Genomic DNA, 18616 nt, shown 5'->3' with positions numbered 1-18616 from the left:
ATCTTCTGGTGAAGGCTAGTATAATGTGTGTAATTCTTAGTCCGTGCACTCGCCCTTTGTCCCTGTGTTGTAATTCTAAATGTCAGATGAGCTACCATGCCTTAGAGTTGGTACCCCCCTTTTGCGGCTATAACAGCCTCTTCTGTTCTGGGAAGGATTTACACTAAATGTTGGAACATTATTGCAGGGACTTGCTTCTATTCAGCCACTAAAGCATTAGTGAGGTAGGGCACTGATATTGGGTGATTAGGCCTGACTCGCAGTCAGCGTTCCAATTCCTCCCAAAAGTGTGCGATGGGGTTGAGGTCATGGCTCTGTGCAGGCCAGTCAGGTTTTTCCACACCGATCTCAACAAACCATTTCTGTATGGACCTTGCTTTGTGCACTGGGGCATTGTCATGCTGAAACAGGAAAGGGCCCTCCCCAAACTGTTGCCACTAAGTTGGAAACACAGAATAATCTAGAATGTCATGGAATGCTGTGGCGTTAAGTTTTCTCTTTACTGGAACTAAGGGGCCTAGCCCGAACCATGAAAAACAGCCTTTCCGCCCCCAAGCTTTACAGTTGGCACTATGGATTGTGGCAGGTAGCTTCTCCTGGCATCCGCCAAACCCAGATTCCTCTATCGGACTGCCAGATATTGAGGTGTGAATCATCACTCCAGCGAAAGCGTTTCCACTCCTACAGAGTCCCATGGCAGCGAGCTTTACACCAGCTAACGCTTTTCACTGCACATGGTGATCTGAGGCTTGTGTGAGGCTGCTCGGCCATGGAAACCCATTTCATGAAGGTCCTGAAGAACAGTTTGTGTGCTGACGTTGCTTCCGAAGGTAGTTTGGAACTTGAGTGTTGCAACCGAGGACAGATGATTTTTACGAGCTACATGCTTCAGCCCTCAGTGGTCCTGTTCTGTTAGCTTTTGTGGCCTACAACTTTGTGCCTGAGCAGCTGTTGCTCCTAGATATTCCACTTCACAATAACATCGCTTACAGTTGACCAGGGCAGCTCTAGCAGGGCAGAAATTTGACGAACTGACTTATTGGAAAGCTGGCTTCCTATGACGGTGCCATGTTGAAAGTCACTGAGCTCTTCAGTAAGGCTATTCTACTGACAATCTCTCTCTGCCATGGTGCTCTCGCGTGTTGCCTCGCCTGTATACATTAAATGAACCCATGCACAGTTGGCCACTGATAGCGGGTGTTACCCACTTATGGGAACACCTTCCTAGAGAGCAGCAGACCACGCCTTGACTTGGGAGGACGATGAGATCACGGATTAACATCAGATTAACTTGAATGCCCTACTGCTTGAAGTTTGCAGTTCAATGTGCACTTTGCACTGTTTCTCAAGAGTTAAATATGATCAAGCCTAAACTGTGCAATGTAGTAGGGAGTTGTAGTAGGGAGTTGTAGTTTCCAACAGGCCAATATTCTACGTAGTTTAGTGTAGAAAATGTGGTAATTGACTACAATGACCAACTTTGTATAGTCTTTGTTTCTTTTATGCCTACTACACTAGGTTGTAGCTTCGGGTGTTGCAGACACTGAGAGTGATGAGACAGAAGAGGGATAGAGAGCAGTGATAGTGATTTTGTCAGACAGCGTAGGCAGCAACGTGTTACAATGTTCAACCCATATAATGCGGAGTGCATTTAATGTAAAAATAAATCAATGTCTTTTTTTATGATCTAACTAAAACCGAACCGACCTCCAAAAGCACTAATCACTCAGTACAACAGGTTAGTTTTAGAGTTCTCAGAGAATGACCTTGTTTGTATCCATACATCAGATATACTGTGTTCCTTGTGTCATCTTTGACTGGCTAGGTCACAGGAAAAGACTTGTCACGTCTCCGATGTGTACAGAGCAATTTGATAACCCTGTGTTGGGAGAACAGGTTCTCACACAGACGGACAGGAAGACACACACATACACTTGTGCACATTGCAGATAGTAGATTGAGAGAAGGTTAAACATTTGGTTTTGGTGATGCAACGTGACTGCCCTCTTGGGTGACATCATATTAGTGCATGAATGAATGAATGAAAATGTTTATTTTCGTGTCAAATCGCCAATTGGCAAACCCATCCCTTATGGTATTTAATTGACACATAAGCAAACATTAAAACAATTCACTATGGTAATTATAATAATTAATAATTAAATTAAAAAAACAATTATTCCGGTGTTATCTGCATTGTGCATCGCATATGGAGTGAAAAAAAAAACTGCATGTTGGATGAGTTACACTGGCCTTCTGGAAAAATAAATAGCATATACACTTGCAGCCTGAGTCTTTTAGGTCAAATGGGTTACATATTCTCTCCCCAAGGTAATCTATTATAATGTATTATATTTCCCAAGTAATTATTGACTAACAAAACCATATGAAACGCTCTATACCTAACATCACCATGATGTATTCTTTTCCCTCTTTATGTCATTGTGTCGTTCAGTACGGCCGAGGGCTTTGCCCGGGATGATAACTCCATGGTAACGGGCTGGGAGACATTCCTCCAGGCGTTGGGATACTTCCTCAAGATGTTCTTCGGTTCCGCTGCCCTCGGAACCCTCACCGGACTCATATCAGCCATTGTATCTTCTCTGTGTGTGTGATTGAGTGTTTTGTGTAGTATGTTGATAATATTCCCATTTAACATGTTCATACACCTTGTAAACACGAGCCTGTTACTGTTTTACCCTTGACCTCTGTGCCAGTTTCTGAAACACTTTGACCTGAGGAAGACTCCGTCTTTAGAGTTTGGCATGATGATCATCTTTGCCTACCTGCCCTACGGCCTGGCAGAGGGCATTAAACTCTCTGGTGAGTCCTCTCATGTCAGTGTAATATCAAGCACACAATGGAATGTCATTAATTTTTCTATGCATTTCCTACCCTCTCGTTCACCCCTCTATCTCTCTGTGCAGGTATCATGTCTATCCTGTTTTCGGGGATCGTGATGTCACACTACACCCATCACAACCTGTCTCCTGTCACTCAGATCCTAATGCAGCAGACCCTCCGCTCGGTGGCCTTCATGTGTGGTTAGCACTTGTCTTTCTGCATCACAAGTCCTTTCCCCCATATCCTGTTGTAAAAAACAATGACTTGTGTTATTTATTTTTAACCCATTGTCCTATTTTTCGAGGGCAGCCTGGCAAGAAGGCAAAACAGGGAAATAGCAGCGTGTACATAAAATATTACAAATACGAAATAAACACACAAGACAGTGTCACAAGTTTGTTTTCTTCTCCACAGAGACTTGTGTGTTTGCTTTCCTGGGTCTCTCCATCTTCAGCTTCCCTCACAAGTTTGAGCTTTCCTTCGTCATCTGGTGTATAGTAAGTACTCCCAGCCCATAGTGACCAGGCATAGCCTAGCATTACTACCAACCTGTAGTGACCAGGTATAGCCTAGCATTACTACCAACCTGTAGTGACCAGGTATAGCCTAGCATTACTACCAATCTGTAGTGACCAGGTATAGCCTAGCATTACTACCAACCTGTAGTGACCAGGTATAGCCTAGCATTACTACCAACCTGTAGTGACCAGGTATAGCCTAGCATTACTACCAACCTCTAGTGACCAGGTATAGCCTAGCATTACTACCAACCTGTAGTGACCAGGTATAGCCTAGCATTACTACCAACCTCTAGTGACCAGGTATAGCCTAGCATTACTACCAACCTGTAGTGACCAGGTATAGCCTAGCATTACTACCAACCTGTAGTGACCAGGTATAGCCTAGCATTACTACCAACCTGTAGTGACCAGGTATAGCCTAGCATTACTACCAACCTCTAGTGACCAGGTATAGCCTAGCATTACTACCAACCTCTAGTGACCAGGTATAGCCTAGCATTACTACCAACCTCTAGTGACCAGGTATAGCCTAGCATTACTACCAACCTGTAGTGACCAGGTATAGCCTAGCATTACTACCAATCTGTAGTGAACAGGTATAGCCTAGCATTACTACCAATCTGTAGTGACCAGGTATAGCCTAGCATTACTACCAACCTCTAGTGACCAGGTATAGCCTAGCATTACTACCAACCTGTAGTGACCAGGTATAGCCTAGCATTACTACCAACCTGTAGTGACCAGGTATAGCCTAGCATTACTACCAACCTCTAGTGACCAGGTATAGCCTAGCATTACTACCAACCTCTAGTGACCAGGTATAGCCTAGCATTACTACCAACCTCTAGTGACCAGGTATAGCCTAGCATTACTACCAACCTCTAGTGACCAGGTATAGCCTAGCATTACTACCAACCTCTAGTGACCAGGTATAGCCTAGCATTACTACCAACCTCTAGTGACCAGGTATAGCCTAGCATTACTACCAACCTCTAGTGACCAGGTATAGCCTAGCATTACTACCAACCTCTAGTGACCAGGTATAGCCTAGCATTACTACCAACCTCTAGTGACCAGGTATAGCCTAGCATTACTACCAACCTCTAGTGACCAGGTATAGCCTAGCATTACTACCAACCTCTAGTGACCAGGTATAGCCTAGCATTACTACCAACCTCTAGTGACCAGGTATAGCCTAGCATTACTACCAACCTCTAGTGACCAGGTATAGCCTAGCAATGTTCCCACACAGAGAAACACGAAATGTAACTTTTCCCCGTTAACACTATCGTTTCCCTTTACTGTGGGAATTGTGATCGAATCAACACAATATTAGCCACTTTTCAATGCAACATACCAAAACTGACTATGCAATACTTAGTGTGCAAAAAGAACTATGCAAGAGATATTGTTGTTGACAGAACTCATCAGAGTAGGATTTTTATTGCGTTGACAGGCACACCTCAGGCCCGGTGCGCCATAACCAATCAGAGCTGCAGTAGGCCTATATGCAAATTCACCGTTGCCATATATGTATCTGTGCCATTCACTTAGAACTGGACTGTTTTTTACAGCATGGGCGGTCGTGAGTAGATGCGCTTGTTTTGAGATCCAAGAGAGGGCCTCATGTTGGGGCATTTGTACATTTGTTCATATCCTTTGCTCGTTAGTGGGTTATTAATCCAGTTATGGGTAATTTGTTGTCAGCAATGGGGGAGTTATTGCTTCCTACAAGAGCACAAAACGTGTGCATTTCTAGACCTCTTTGAAAAGGGACTTAGGTAAAAAAGCTTTTTTTTGTCTTAAAGGGGCAGTGTTATATTTTGAGAGGCTTGAATAAGCTAAGTAGCCAATGGTCAGAGGGTAGCATAATGATTCTCTGTAATAATGGTATGGGAATAATGATGTATTTTATTTTGTAAAGTGGTTTCTTGCATCAAACACAACATTTTCAGTCACCTGCTTGTCTGAAGGTTAACGGGTTAATGTCAAGCCCTGCATTTAAGTCTCATGGAGTGTAGGCCTACATTGAACTGCACAAATTGGCTGCTACTGTAGGCTGAACAGCTATTTCCATGTTAAAATGTTATGGGATGCATTTTCTGTTGTTTTTGATGGTAGGCCACTCTGGTAGGCCTACATTATGATCAAATAGCTACAGAAGCCAACTTGGCCACTGTTAAAACAAATTTAAAGTGGGTACAGCCTCAGTGTTCACAGTAAACACACAACAGAATTTTCACAACTTTCAAGTTTGCACGCAGCAGACCTGAAATTCGCTCAGTGATGAGGGAACATTTCCACCTAGTGTTAGCATTCTATACTACAACGGGTTGAGCCTAGATGTGGACATAAGGGTAGGGTTGGGGTTTAACCAGGATGAGAACATGAAGCTAGGGTTTAACCAGGATGTGGACATGAAGCTAGGGGTAGAGGTTAGGGGTTTAACCAGGATGTGGACATGAAGCTAGGGTTAGACGGTAGGGTGAAGGGCAAAGGTTACTGTTTGTGCTGAGCTTTGTATTCTACCTCTTTCCAGGTGTTGGTATTAGTAGGTCGGGCCGTGAACATTTTCCCGCTCTCCTACCTGCTCAACTTCTTCAGAGATCACAAGATCACGCCCAAGATGATGTTCATCATGTGGTTTAGTGGTAAGTAGAGCATTTCTTCACTACTCTAATACACCTCCCTCAGTTTGGCTCTGTCCATCCCTCTCTCCCCTTGTCTCGCTCCATCCCTCACTCCTTTCCTCTGTTAGGTCTGAGAGGTGCCATCCCCTATGCCCTGAGCCTTCATCTTGGTCTAGAGCCAATAGAGAAGCGCCAGTTGATTGGCACCACCACCATCATCATTGTCCTCTTCACCATCCTCCTCCTCGGCAGTGGGACCATGCCCCTCATTCGCATCATGGACAACGAGGAGAGCCAATCCCGACGCAAGAGCAAGAAGGACATCAACCTCAGCAAGACTGAGAAAATGGTAAAAAAGAAAATCCTGTCAGTGATTTACCCTAGTTCATGTTGACATACACAAGCAGACAGATGTTAATGAACACACCAGCAATCTCTTTCTGGTAGAGGTATCTTGTGGTGTTGTCTCTGTATTACTTTCTTGCTCATTCTAAACCCAACAATACAGTAATAAGTACCAATGTAATACTAACAATAACATAAGGTAGAACAAAAACACAAATAAGAACAGGAGAAAGTAAGAAGCTATCTACAAGGTCAGTTCCAGTATCATATTTACAATGTGCAGGGATACTGGAGTGGTAGAGGTAAATACTGTTGTACATATAGTGTATGTGGACACACCTTCAAATTAGTGGCTTCGGCTATTTCAGCCACACCCGTGTATAAAACCGAGCACTCAGCCGTACAACCTCCAAAGACAAACATTGGCAGGGGAATGGCCTTACTGAAGAGCTCAGTGATTTTCCAACAAGTCAGTTTGTAAAATTTCTGCCCTGCTTGAGCTGCCCCGGTCAACTGTAAGTGCTGTCATTGTGAAGTGGAAACATCTAGGAGCAACTTCGGCTCAGCAACGAACTGGTAGGCCACACAAGCTGACAGAACGGGACTGCAGAGTGTTGAAGCGCATAGCGTGTAAAAATTCTGTCCTTGGTTGCAACACTAACTACAGAGTTCCAAACTGCCTCTGGAAGCAACATCAGCACAATAACTGTTCGTCGGGAGCTTCATGAAATGGATTTCCATGGCTGAGCAGCCACACACAAGCCTAAGATCATCATGCGCAATGCAAAGCGTCATCTGGATTGGTGTAAAGGTCGCTGCCATTGGACTGTAGGAGTGGAAAGGCTTTCTCTGGAGTGATGACTCACACTTCACCATCTGGCTGTCCGATAGAGGAGTCTAGGTTTGGCGAATGCCAGGAGAACGCTACCTGCCCGACTGCATAGTGCCAACTGTAAAGTTTGGTGGATTAATTATGGTCTGGGGCTGTTTCTCATGGTTCGGGCCAGGCCTCTTAGTTCCTGTGAAGGGAAATCGTAACACTACAGCATACAATGACATTACAGACGATTCTGCATTTCCAACTTTGTTGCAACAGTTTGGGGAAGGCCCTTTCCTGTTTCAGCATGAAGTGTTGGAGCGTGAGTGTGTAGAGTCCTGTCATTTCAGTGTTGTGGTGTTGCCTCTCCTCTCGTATGGCGTCAGTCACTTCCTGTTGTCTGTGTTGTGGTGTTGCCTCTCCTCTCGTATGGCGTCAGTCATTTCTTGTTGTCTGTGTTGTGGTGTTGCTTCTCCTCTCGTATGGCGGCAGTCATTTCTTGTCTGTGTTGTGGTGTTGCCTCTCCTCTCGTATGGCGTCAGTCACTTCTTGTTGTCTGTGTTGTGGTGTTGCCTCTCCTCTCGTATGGCGTCAGTCATTTCTTGTCTGTGTTGTGGTGTTGCCTCTCCTCTCGTCACTTCTTGGTGGTGTTGCCTCTCCTCTCGTCGTCAGTCACTTCTTGTTGTCTGTGTTGTGGTGTTGCCTCTCCTCTCGTATGGCGTCAGTCACTTCTTGTTGTCTGTGTTGTGGTGTTGCCTCCTCTCGTAGGGCGTCAGTCACTTCTTGTTGTCTGTGTTGTGGTGTTGCCTCTCCTCTCGTATGGCGTCAGTCACTTCTTGTTGTCTGTGTTGTGGTGTTGCCTCTCCTCTCGTAGGGCGTCAGTCACTTCTTCTTGTTGTCTGTGTTGTGGTGTTGCCTCTCCTCTCGTATGGCGTCAGTCACTTCTTGTCTGTGTTGTGGTGTTGCCTCTCCTCTCGTATGGCGTCAGTCACTTCTTGTTGTCTGTGTTGTGGTGTTGCCTCTCCTCTCGTAGGGCGTCAGTCACTTCTTGTTGTCTGTGTTGTGGTGTTGCCTCTCCTCTCGTATGGCGTCAGTCACTTCTTGTCTGTGTTGTGGTGTTGCCTCTCCTCTCGTATGGCGTCAGTCACTTCTTGTTGTCTGTGTTGTGGTGTTGCCTCTCCTCTCGTAGGGCGTCAGTCACTTCTTGTTGTCTGTGTTGTGGTGTTGCCTCTCCTCTCGTATGGCGTCAGTCACTTCTTGTCTGTGTTGTGGTGTTGCCTCCTCTCGTATGGCGTCAGTCACTTCTTGTCTGTGTTGTGGTGTTGCCTCTCCTCTCGTATGGCGGCAGTCATTTCTTGTCTGTGTTGTGGTGTTGCCTCTCCTCTCGTATGGCGTCAGTCACTTCTTGTTGTCTGTGTTGCCTCCTCTCGTATGGCGTCAGTCACTTCTTGTTGTCTGTGTTGTGGTGTTGCCTCTCCTCTCGTATGGCGTCAGTCATTTCTTGTTGTCTGTGTTGTGGTGTTGCCTCTCCTCTCGTATGGCGTCAGTCACTTCTTGTTGTCTGTGTTGTGGTGTTGCCTCTCCTCTCGTATGGCGTCAGTCACTTCTTGTTGTCTGTGTTGTGGTGTTGCCTCTCCTCTCGTATGGCGTCAGTCACTTCTTGTTGTCTGTGTTGTGGTGTTGCCTCTCCTCTCGTATGGCGTCAGTCACTTCTTGTTGTCTGTGTTGTGGTGTTGCCTCTCCTCTCGTATGGCGTCAGTCATTTCTTGTCTGTGTTGTGGTGTTGCCTCTCCTCTCGTAGGGCGTCAGTCACTTCTTGTTGTCTGTGTTGTGGTGTTGCCTCTCCTCTCGTATGGCGTCAGTCACTTCTTGTTGTCTGTGTTGTGGTGTTGCCTCTCCTCTCGTATGGCGTCAGTCATTTCTTGTCTGTGTTGTGGTGTTGCCTCTCCTCTCGTATGGCGTCAGTCACTTCTTGTTGTCTGTGTTGTGGTGTTGCCTCTCCTCTCGTATGGCGTCAGTCATTTCTTGTCTGTGTTGTGGTGTTGCCTCTCCTCTCGTAGGGCGTCAGTCACTTCTTGTTGTCTGTGTTGTGGTGTTGCCTCTCCTCTCGTATGGCGTCAGTCACTTCTTGTTGTCTGTGTTGTGGTGTTGCCTCTCCTCTCGTATGGCGTCAGTCATTTCTTGTCTGTGTTGTGGTGTTGCCTCTCCTCTCGTATGGCGTCAGTCACTTCTTGTTGTCTGTGTTGTGGTGTTGCCTCTCCTCTCGTATGGCGTCAGTCATTTCTTGTTGTCTGTGTTGTGGTGTTGCCTCTCCTCTCGTATGGCGTCAGTCACTTCTTGTTGTCTGTGTTGTGGTGTTGCCTCTCCTCTCGTATGGCGTCAGTCACTTCTTGTTGTCTGTGTTGTGGTGTTGCCTCTCCTCTCGTATGGCGTCAGTCATTTCTTGTCTGTGTTGTGGTGTTGCCTCTCCTCTCGTATGGCGTCAGTCACTTCTTGTTGTCTGTGTTGTGGTGTTGCCTCTCCTCTCGTATGGCGTCAGTCATTTCTTGTCTGTGTTGTGGTGTTGCCTCTCCTCTCGTAGGGCGTCAGTCACTTCTTGTTGTGGTGTTGCCTCTCCTCTCGTATGGCGTCAGTCACTTCTTGTTGTCTGTGTTGTGGTGTTGCCTCTCCTCTCGTAGGGCGTCAGTCACTTCTTGTTGTCTGTGTTGTGGTGTTGCCTCTCCTCTCGTAGGGCGTCAGTCACTTCTTGTTGTCTGTGTTGTGGTGTTGCCTCTCCTCTCGTATGGCGTCAGTCACTTCTTGTTGTCTGTGTTGTGGTGTTGCCTCTCCTCTCGTAGGGCGTCAGTCACTTCTTGTTGTCTGTGTTGTGGTGTTGCCTCTCCTCTCGTATGGCGTCAGTCACTTCTTGTCTGTGTTGTGGTGTTGCCTCTCCTCTCGTATGGCGTCAGTCACTTCTTGTTGTCTGTGTTGTGGTGTTGCCTCTCCTCTCGTATGGCGTCAGTCACTTCTTGTTGTCTGTGTTGTGGTGTTGCCTCTCCTCTCGTATGGCGTCAGTCACTTCTTGTCTGTGTTGTGGTGTTGCCTCTCCTCTCGTATGGCGTCAGTCACTTCTTGTTGTCTGTGTTGTGGTGTTGCCTCTCCTCTCGTATGGCGTCAGTCACTTCTTGTTGTCTGTGTTGTGGTGTTGCCTCTCCTCTCGTATGGCGTCAGTCACTTCTTGTCTGTGTTGTGGTGTTGCCTCCTCTCGTATGGCGTCAGTCACTTCTTGTCTGTGTTGTGGTGTTGCCTCTCCTCTCGTATGGCGGCAGTCATTTCTTGTCTGTGTTGTGGTGTTGCCTCTCCTCTCGTATGGCGTCAGTCACTTCTTGTTGTCTGTGTTGTGGTGTTGCCTCTCCTCTCGTATGGCGTCAGTCACTTCTTGTTGTCTGTGTTGTGGTGTTGCCTCTCCTCTCGTATGGCATCAGTCATTTCTTGTTGTCTGTGTTGTGGTGTTGCCTCTCCTCTCGTATGGCGTCAGTCACTTCTTGTTGTCTGTGTTGTGGTGTTGCCTCTCCTCTCGTATGGCGTCAGTCACTTCTTGTTGTCTGTGTTGTGGTGTTGCCTCTCCTCTCGTATGGCGTCAGTCACTTCTTGTTGTCTGTGTTGTGGTGTTGCCTCTCCTCTCGTATGGCGTCAGTCATTTCTTGTCTGTGTTGTGGTGTTGCCTCTCCTCTCGTAGGGCGTCAGTCACTTCTTGTTGTCTGTGTTGTGGTGTTGCCTCTCCTCTCGTATGGCGTCAGTCACTTCTTGTTGTCTGTGTTGTGGTGTTGCCTCTCCTCTCGTATGGCGTCAGTCATTTCTTGTCTGTGTTGTGGTGTTGCCTCTCCTCTCGTAGGGCGTCAGTCACTTCTTGTTGTCTGTGTTGTGGTGTTGCCTCCTCTCGTATGGCGTCAGTCACTTCTTGTTGTCTGTGTTGTGGTGTTGCCTCTCCTCTCGTATGGCGTCAGTCACTTGTTGTCTGTGTTGTGGTGTTGCTTCCTCTCGTTGTCTGTGTTGTGGTGTTGCCTCTGCTCCTCTCGTATGGCGTCAGTCACTTCTTGTTGTCTGTGTTGTGGTGTTGCCTCTCCTCTCGTATGGCGTCAGTCACTTCTTGTTGTCTGTGTTGTGGTGTTGCCTCTCCTCTCGTATGGCGTCAGTCACTTCTTGTTGTCTGTGTTGTGGTGTTGCCTCTCCTCTCGTATGGCGTCAGTCACTTCTTGTTGTCTGTGTTGTGGTGTTGCCTCTCCTCTCGTATGGCGTCAGTCACTTCTTGTTGTCTGTGTTGTGGTGTTGCCTCTCCTCTCGTATGGCGCGTCAGTCACTTCTTGTTGTCTGTGTTGTGGTGTTGCCTCTCCTCTCGTCACTTCTTGTTGTCTGTGTTGTGGTGTTGCCTCTCCTCTCGTATGGCGTCAGTCACTTCTTGTTGTCTGTGTTGTGGTGTTGCCTCTCCTCTCGTATGGCGTCAGTCACTTCTTGTTGTCTGTGTTGTGGTGTTGCCTCCTCTCGTATGGCGTCAGTCACTTCTTGTTGTCTGTGTTGTGGTGTTGCCTCTCCTCTCGTATGGCGTCAGTCACTTCTTGTTGTCTGTGTTGTGGTGTTGCCTCCTCTCGTATGGCGTCAGTCACTTCTTGTTGTCTGTGTTGTGGTGTTGCCTCCTCTCGTATGGCGTCAGTCACTTCTTGTTGTCTGTGTTGTGGTGTTGCCTCTCCTCTCGTATGGCGTCAGTCACTTCTTGTTGTCTGTGTTGTGGTGTTGCCTCTCCTCTCGTATGGCGTCAGTCACTTCTTGTTGTCTGTGTTGTGGTGTTGCCTCCTCTCGTATGGCGTCAGTCACTTCTTGTTGTCTGTGTTGTGGTGTTGCCTCTCCTCTCGTATGGCGGCAGTCATTTCTTGTTGTGGTGTTGCCTCCTCTCGTAGGGCGTCAGTCACTTCTTGTTGTCTGTGTTGTGGTGTTGCCTCTCGTATGGCGGCAGTCATTTCTTGTTGTGGTGTTGCCTCCTCTCGTAGGGCGTCAGTCACTTCTTGTTGTGGTGTTGCCTCCTCTCGTATGGCGTCAGTCACTTCTTGTTGTCTGTGTTGTGGTGTTGCCTCTCCTCTCGTATGGCGTCAGTCACTTCTTGTTGTCTGTGTTGTGGTGTTGCCTCCTCTCGTATGGCGGCAGTCATTTCTTGTTGTGGTGTTGCCTCCTCTCGTATGGCGTCAGTCACTTCTTGTTGTCTGTGTTGTGGTGTTGCCTCTCCTCTCGTATGGCGTCAGTCACTTCTTGTTGTCTGTGTTGTGGTGTTGCCTCCTCTCGTATGGCGGCAGTCATTTCTTGTTGTGGTGTTGCCTCCTCTCGTAGGGCGTCAGTCACTTCTTGTTGTGGTGTTGCCTCCTCTCGTATGGCGTCAGTCACTTCTTGTTGTCTGTGTTGTGGTGTTGCCTCTCCTCTCGTATGGCGTCAGTCACTTCTTGTTGTCTGTGTTGTGGTGTTGCCTCTCCTTTCGTATGGCGTCAGTCACTTCTTGTTGTCTGTGTTGTGGTGTTGCCTCCTCTCGTATGGCGTCAGTCACTTCTTGTTGTCTGTGTTGTGGTGTTGCCTCCTCTCGTATGGCGTCAGTCACTTCTTGTTGTCTGTGTTGTGGTGTTGCCTCTCCTCTCGTATGGCGTCAGTCACTTCTTGTTGTCTGTGTTGTGGTGTTGCCTCTCCTCTCGTAGGGCGTCAGTCACTTCTTGTTGTCTGTGTTGTGGTGTTGCCTCTCCTCTCGTATGGCGTCAGTCATTTCTTGTTGTCTGTGTTGTGGTGTTGCCTCTCCTCTCGTATGGCGTCAGTCACTTCTTGTTGTCTGTGTTGTGGTGTTGCCTCTCCTCTCGTAGGGCGTCAGTCACTTCTTGTTGTCTGTGTTGTGGTGTTGCCTCTCCTCTCGTATGGCGTCAGTCACTTCTTGTTGTCTGTGTTGTGGTGTTGCCTCTCCTCTCGTAGGGCGTCAGTCACTTCTTGTTGTCTGTGTTGTGGTGTTGCCTCCTCTCGTATGGCGTCAGTCACTTCTTGTTGTCTGTGTTGTGGTGTTGCCTCCTCTCGTATGGCGTCAGTCACTTCTTGTTGTCTGTGTTGTGGTGTTGCCTCTCCTCTCGTATGGCGTCAGTCACTTCTTGTTGTGGTGTTGCCTCTCCTCTCGTAGGGCGTCAGTCACTTCTTGTTGTCTGTGTTGTGGTGTTGCCTCTCCTCTCGTATGGCGTCAGTCATTTCTTGTTGTCTGTGTTGTGGTGTTGCCTCTCCTCTCGTAGGGCGTCAGTCACTTCTTGTTGTCTGTGTTGTGGTGTTTCCTCTCCTCTCGTAGGGCGTCAGTCACTTCTTGTTGTCTGTGTTGTGGTGTTGCCTCTCCTCTCGTAGGGCGTCAGTCATTTCTTGTCTGTGTTGTGGTGTTGCCTCCTCTCGTATGGCGTCAGTCACTTCTTGTTGTGTGTGTTGTGGTGTTGCCTCTCCTCTCGTATGGCGTCAGTCACTTCTTGTTGTCTGTGTTGTGGTGTTGCCTCCTCTCGTATGGCGTCAGTCACTTCTTGTTGTCTGTGTTGTGGTGTTGCCTCTCCTCTCGTAGGGCGTCAGTCACTTCTTGTTGTCTGTGTTGTGGTGTTGCCTCTCCTCTCGTATGGCGTCAGTCACTTCTTGTTGTCTGTGTTGTGGTGTTGCCTCCTCTCGTATGGCGTCAGTCACTTCTTGTTGTCTGTGTTGTGGTGTTGCCTCTCCTCTCGTATGGCGTCAGTCACTTCTTGTTGTCTGTGTTGTGGTGTTGCCTCTCCTCTCGTATGGCGTCAGTCACTTCTTGTTGTCTGTGTTGTGGTGTTGCCTCTCCTCTCGTATGGCGTCAGTCACTTCTTGTTGTCTGTGTTGTGGTGTTGCCTCTCCTCTCGTATGGCGTCAGTCACTTCTTGTTGTCTGTGTTGTGGTGTTGCCTCCTCTCGTATGGCGTCAGTCACTTCTTGTTGTCTGTGTTGTGGTGTTGCCTCTCCTCTCGTATGGCGTCAGTCACTTCTTGTTGTCTGTGTTGTGGTGTTGCCTCTCCTCTCGTATGGCGTCAGTCACTTCTTGTTGTCTGTGTTGTGGTGTTGCCTCTCCTCTCGTAGGGCGTCAGTCACTTCTTGTTGTCTGTGTTGTGGTGTTGCCTCTCCTCTCGTATGGCGTCAGTCATTTCTTGTTGTCTGTGTTGTGGTGTTGCCTCTCCTCTCGTAGGGCGTCAGTCACTTCTTGTTGTCTGTGTTGTGGTGTTGCCTCTCCTCTCGTATGGCGTCAGTCATTTCTTGTTGTCTGTGTTGTGGTGTTGCCTCTCCTCTCGTAGGGCGTCAGTCACTTCTTGTTGTCTGTGTTGTGGTGTTTCCTCTCCTCTCGTAGGGCGTCAGTCACTTCTTGTTGTCTGTGTTGTGGTGTTGCCTCTCCTCTCGTATGGCGTCAGTCACTTCTTGTTGTCTGTGTTGTGGTGTTGCCTCTCCTCTCGTATGGCGTCAGTCACTTCTTGTTGTCTGTGTTGTGGTGTTGCCTCTCCTCTCGTGGGGTCAGTCACTTCTTGTCTGTGGTGTGGTGTTTCCTCTCCTCTCGTAGGGCATCAGTCACTTCTTGTTGTCTGTGTTGTGGTGTTGCCTCTCCTCTCCTCTCGTAGGGCGTGAGTCACTTCTTGTCTGTGTTGTGGTGTTGCCTCTCCTCTCGTAGGGCGTCAGTCATTTCTTGTCTGTGTTGTGGTGTTGCCTCTGCTCGTAGGGCGTCAGTCACTTCTTGTCTGTGTTGTGGTGTTTCCTCTCCTCTCGTAGGGCGTCAGTCACTTCTTGTTGTCTGTGTTGTGGTGTTGCCTCTCCTCTCGTATGGCGTCAGTCACTTCTTGTTGTCTGTGTTGTGGTGTTGCCTCTCCTCTCGTATGGCGTCAGTCACTTCTTGTTGTCTGTGTTGTGGTGTTGTCTCTCCTCTCGTATGGCGTCAGTCACTTCTTGTTGTCTGTGTTGTGGTGTTTCCTCTCCTCTCGTGGGGGGTCAGTCACTTCTTGTCTGTATTGTGGTGTTTCCTCTCCTCTCGTAGGGCGTCAGTCACTTCTTGTCTGTGTTGTGGTGTTTCCTCTCCTCTCGTAGGGCGTGAGTCACTTCTTGTCTGTGTTGTGGTGTTGCCTCTCCTCTCGTAGGGCGTCAGTCATTTCTTGTCTGTGTTGTGGTGTTGCCTCTGCTCTCGTAGGGCGTCAGTCACTTCTTGTCTGTGTTGTGGTGTTGCCTCTCCTCTCGTATGGCGTCAGTCACTTCTTGTTGTCTGTGTTGTGGTGTTGGCTCTTAATATGGTGTCAGTCCCTTCCTGTTGTCTCAGTGAGAGGAACACTTCAAAGGCCTCACACAAGCATCAGTCACAGACCAAAGGAAGATTTCGTCAGCCTTTCTTCCTCCCTCGATCTCTTTCTCAGTAGTTCATTCATCCCTCCGCTTTCCCTCTTCCCTCTTTCTTGTCCCCCCCTCCCTCCCTTCTCTTCCCTGATCCCCAGGGTAATGCCTTAGAGTTGGAGCACCTGTCTGAGTTGACAGAGGAGGAGTATGAGGCTCAGATCTTCCAGAGACGCGACCTGAAGGGCTTCATGTGGCTGGACGCTAAATACCTCAACCCATTCTTCACACGACGACTCACACAGGAGGTAACAGCCATTTCAACAGCAAGTGTGTGAGACATGTAATCCCACCTTGGTTTTAGCTGTGCCACTCTCCCTGACGCCATGTTGTATTGGTGTATACACGTGCATGCACACATGTTCATATTGGATTCATAAGCACCCAGTCATATTAGTTTGAAAGATGTCTATATCTCCCTTGACTTTCTCAGATGTATTCTGTTGCTGTGAGTTTGAGTTTGTTTTCTCTGTGTGTGTTCCAGGACCTCCTGCATGGTCGGATCCAGATGAAAACTCTGACCAATAAGTGGTACGAGGAGGTCCGACAGGGCCCATCTGGTTCTGAGGACGTTGAAGACGAGAATGAGCTACTCTGAACCCAACACACACGCACCTGAGTGTTGGTGAATGGGCAGGAAGATGAACAGAGCGTGTGTCCTGGATTCCATGTATGAAACGACAGGAGACTGCAGAGAGGAACGCTTGTGGAGGAAAACCACTTGTTTCTGTTTCTTCCTTGCATGTGTCACCTGTGTGTTTTTGACCACTAATGACTAGTTTCATTCTCTGTGGATGACACCACTCTGCAGCCCCCTCTTCACACCACTACCACTCCTCTACAATGGAGCACACTATTTGATTTGAGCCAATCCAAAATGCACTGTCTGTGATGTCTGACAAACCGGGTGAAACTGGGAACTGGCGATCACACATGAATTTGCCATTCTACCATGTAATGATACTGAAATTGTTTTGACAATGAGGCTTTTCCATATGCCAACATGTTCCTACTCAGCTCTACACAGTAACTACAGATAAGGTACATCGAACATTGATTGAATCGAGGCTAAAGGATAGTGGCCAAATTCTGGCCCTTATGTGTCTATGTAGTTACATTTACTTTTTTTCCAAGAAAACAGATTCCATGTAACTGCATTTTATTTGAGAGGTTTTGATGACTAGGGATAGAAAAGCAGGTTGAAAGGAACTCCTGTGAAGAGAATAGCCTCTAGCAAAGCAATATTGGAGTTACTGTTTAGTTCACCTTTCAATGTGCTTTTACATATACTGATAACTGATGTTCTGGTAACACAATTTGAATGTTTGCTTTATAAACTACTTATAAGCATTATTGCAAGAATGTTTTTTGTTGTTCTATTATACCAGGTAATATTATAACTTTATGTAGTTATGATTATTTAATTATAATTGTGATAGTAGTTGAAAACAGTTTATAAGCAGGATCTTTAATAAGGTGATATCAGAGTTTTTTTCTTCTTCATGTGAATCACTTTGATGGAGACTAGGCACCAATGAATGTCTGGGTGGCGGGGAGGGTAGGGTGAGGTCTTTTTGAGTTTATATTTAATTTTATTTGTTGCTGGGATGAAGGCTTTTCTGTAAACTCTTGTTACACTGGGCATTGCTGAATAACACGATGATAATGTGGTATTTTTAATTTGAGAGAAATTGGCTTGGAGTTATGCATAATACAAACATGGCTTGTCATGTGATTCATTCTTGGCTTTAGTTATTCCTCACGCCTATCCAACCCTCTCAGATCAACGTGAAGTGCCTAGCCGTAGGGGTGAGGGGTCGATTTGGAGTCTGGTAGTAATGTATAATGCAGTTTTGTTCAAAGATGTTTAATGTTCAAAGATACATCACTTTCTGAAAGTTAACATGATGCATTTAACTTTGATTGTACACACACACACACACACACACACACATGCTCTCTCTCTCTCTCTGAGCAATCTTAAACTGCTAAAGTTTCCTATCCTATGACCCAAGTCACATAATCTGACCAAAGATGATGGTTGCTTTTACGAGGACGACCCCAGGCATTACTCTGGGATTGGCATAAATCCAGTTTCTTTGATAATATTCATGGAAGGCAGAAGTTGTTTTATGTTCAGATATGTTTTTGTCAGTTTCATGCGAAGAAATATAAAAAAAACGACCTATTCTGTATGTTGCCATTCTATATTTTCTAAAATTGCCCCAGACAGGTTATGCCTGTAGATGCTGGGTCTACCTACACATGTTATCTAGATGCTGCTTAATGACTACACATGTTATCTAGATGCTGCTTCATGACCACATGTTATCTAGATGCTGCTTAATGACGACACATGTTATCTAGATGCTGCTTAATGACGACACATGTTATCTAGATGCTGCTTAATGACCACATGTTATCTAGATGCTGCTTAATGACGACACATGTTATCTAGATGCTGCTTCATGACTACACATGTTATCTAGATGCTGCTTAATGACTACACATGTTATCTAGATGCTGCTTAATGACTACACATGTTATCTAGATGCTGCTTCATGACTACACATGTTATCTAGATGCTGCTTAATGACCACGTGATATCTAGATGCTGCTTAATGACTACACATGTTATCTAGATGCTGCTTAATGACCACGTGTTATCTAGATGCTGCTTAATGACTACACATGTTATCTAGATGCTGCTTAATGACCATGTTATCTAGATGCTGCTTAATGACTACACATGTTATCTAGATGCTGCTTAACGGCTACACATGTTATCTAGATGCTGCTTAATGACCATGTTATCTAGATGCTGCTTAATGACCATGTTATCTAGATGCTGCTTAATGACTACACATGTTATCTAGATGCTGCTTAATGACTACACATGTTATCTAGATGCTGCTTAATGACCACCACATGTTATCTAGATACTGCTTAATGACCATGTTATCTAGATACTGCTTAATGACTACACATGTTATCTAGATGCTGCTTAATGACCACCACATGTTATCTAGATGCTGCTTAATGACCATGTTA

At 46.7% G+C, this 18616-nt stretch overlaps 1 protein-coding gene across 11 annotated transcripts in view; it reads left to right on the top strand.

The window, feature by feature from the left end:
* The window catches only part of slc9a8 (solute carrier family 9 member 8), a 32053-nt gene extending 14753 nt beyond the window's left edge, over positions 1-17300 (top strand). For all 11 annotated transcript variants that reach the window (XM_052481853.1, XM_052481856.1, XM_052481857.1 and 8 more), the window contains 8 exons: positions 2456-2594; positions 2718-2823; positions 2928-3044; positions 3259-3341; positions 5905-6016; positions 6124-6344; positions 15667-15813; positions 16050-17300. In XM_052481853.1, the coding sequence (XP_052337813.1) occupies positions 2456-2594; positions 2718-2823; positions 2928-3044; positions 3259-3341; positions 5905-6016; positions 6124-6344; positions 15667-15813; positions 16050-16163 (1039 nt within the window). In that variant the 3' untranslated portion in view covers positions 16164-17300. The remainder of the gene's footprint in view (positions 1-2455; positions 2595-2717; positions 2824-2927; positions 3045-3258; positions 3342-5904; positions 6017-6123; positions 6345-15666; positions 15814-16049) is intronic.
* The last annotated feature ends 1316 nt before the right edge of the window (positions 17301-18616 follow it).

The sequence above is a fragment of the Oncorhynchus keta genome, chromosome 27 (genome assembly GCF_023373465.1).
Source record: "Oncorhynchus keta strain PuntledgeMale-10-30-2019 chromosome 27, Oket_V2, whole genome shotgun sequence".
NCBI lineage: Eukaryota > Metazoa > Chordata > Actinopteri > Salmoniformes > Salmonidae > Oncorhynchus > Oncorhynchus keta.
The sequence above is the reverse complement of the archived record's forward strand: the minus strand, read 5'-3'. Positions and strand labels throughout refer to the sequence as shown.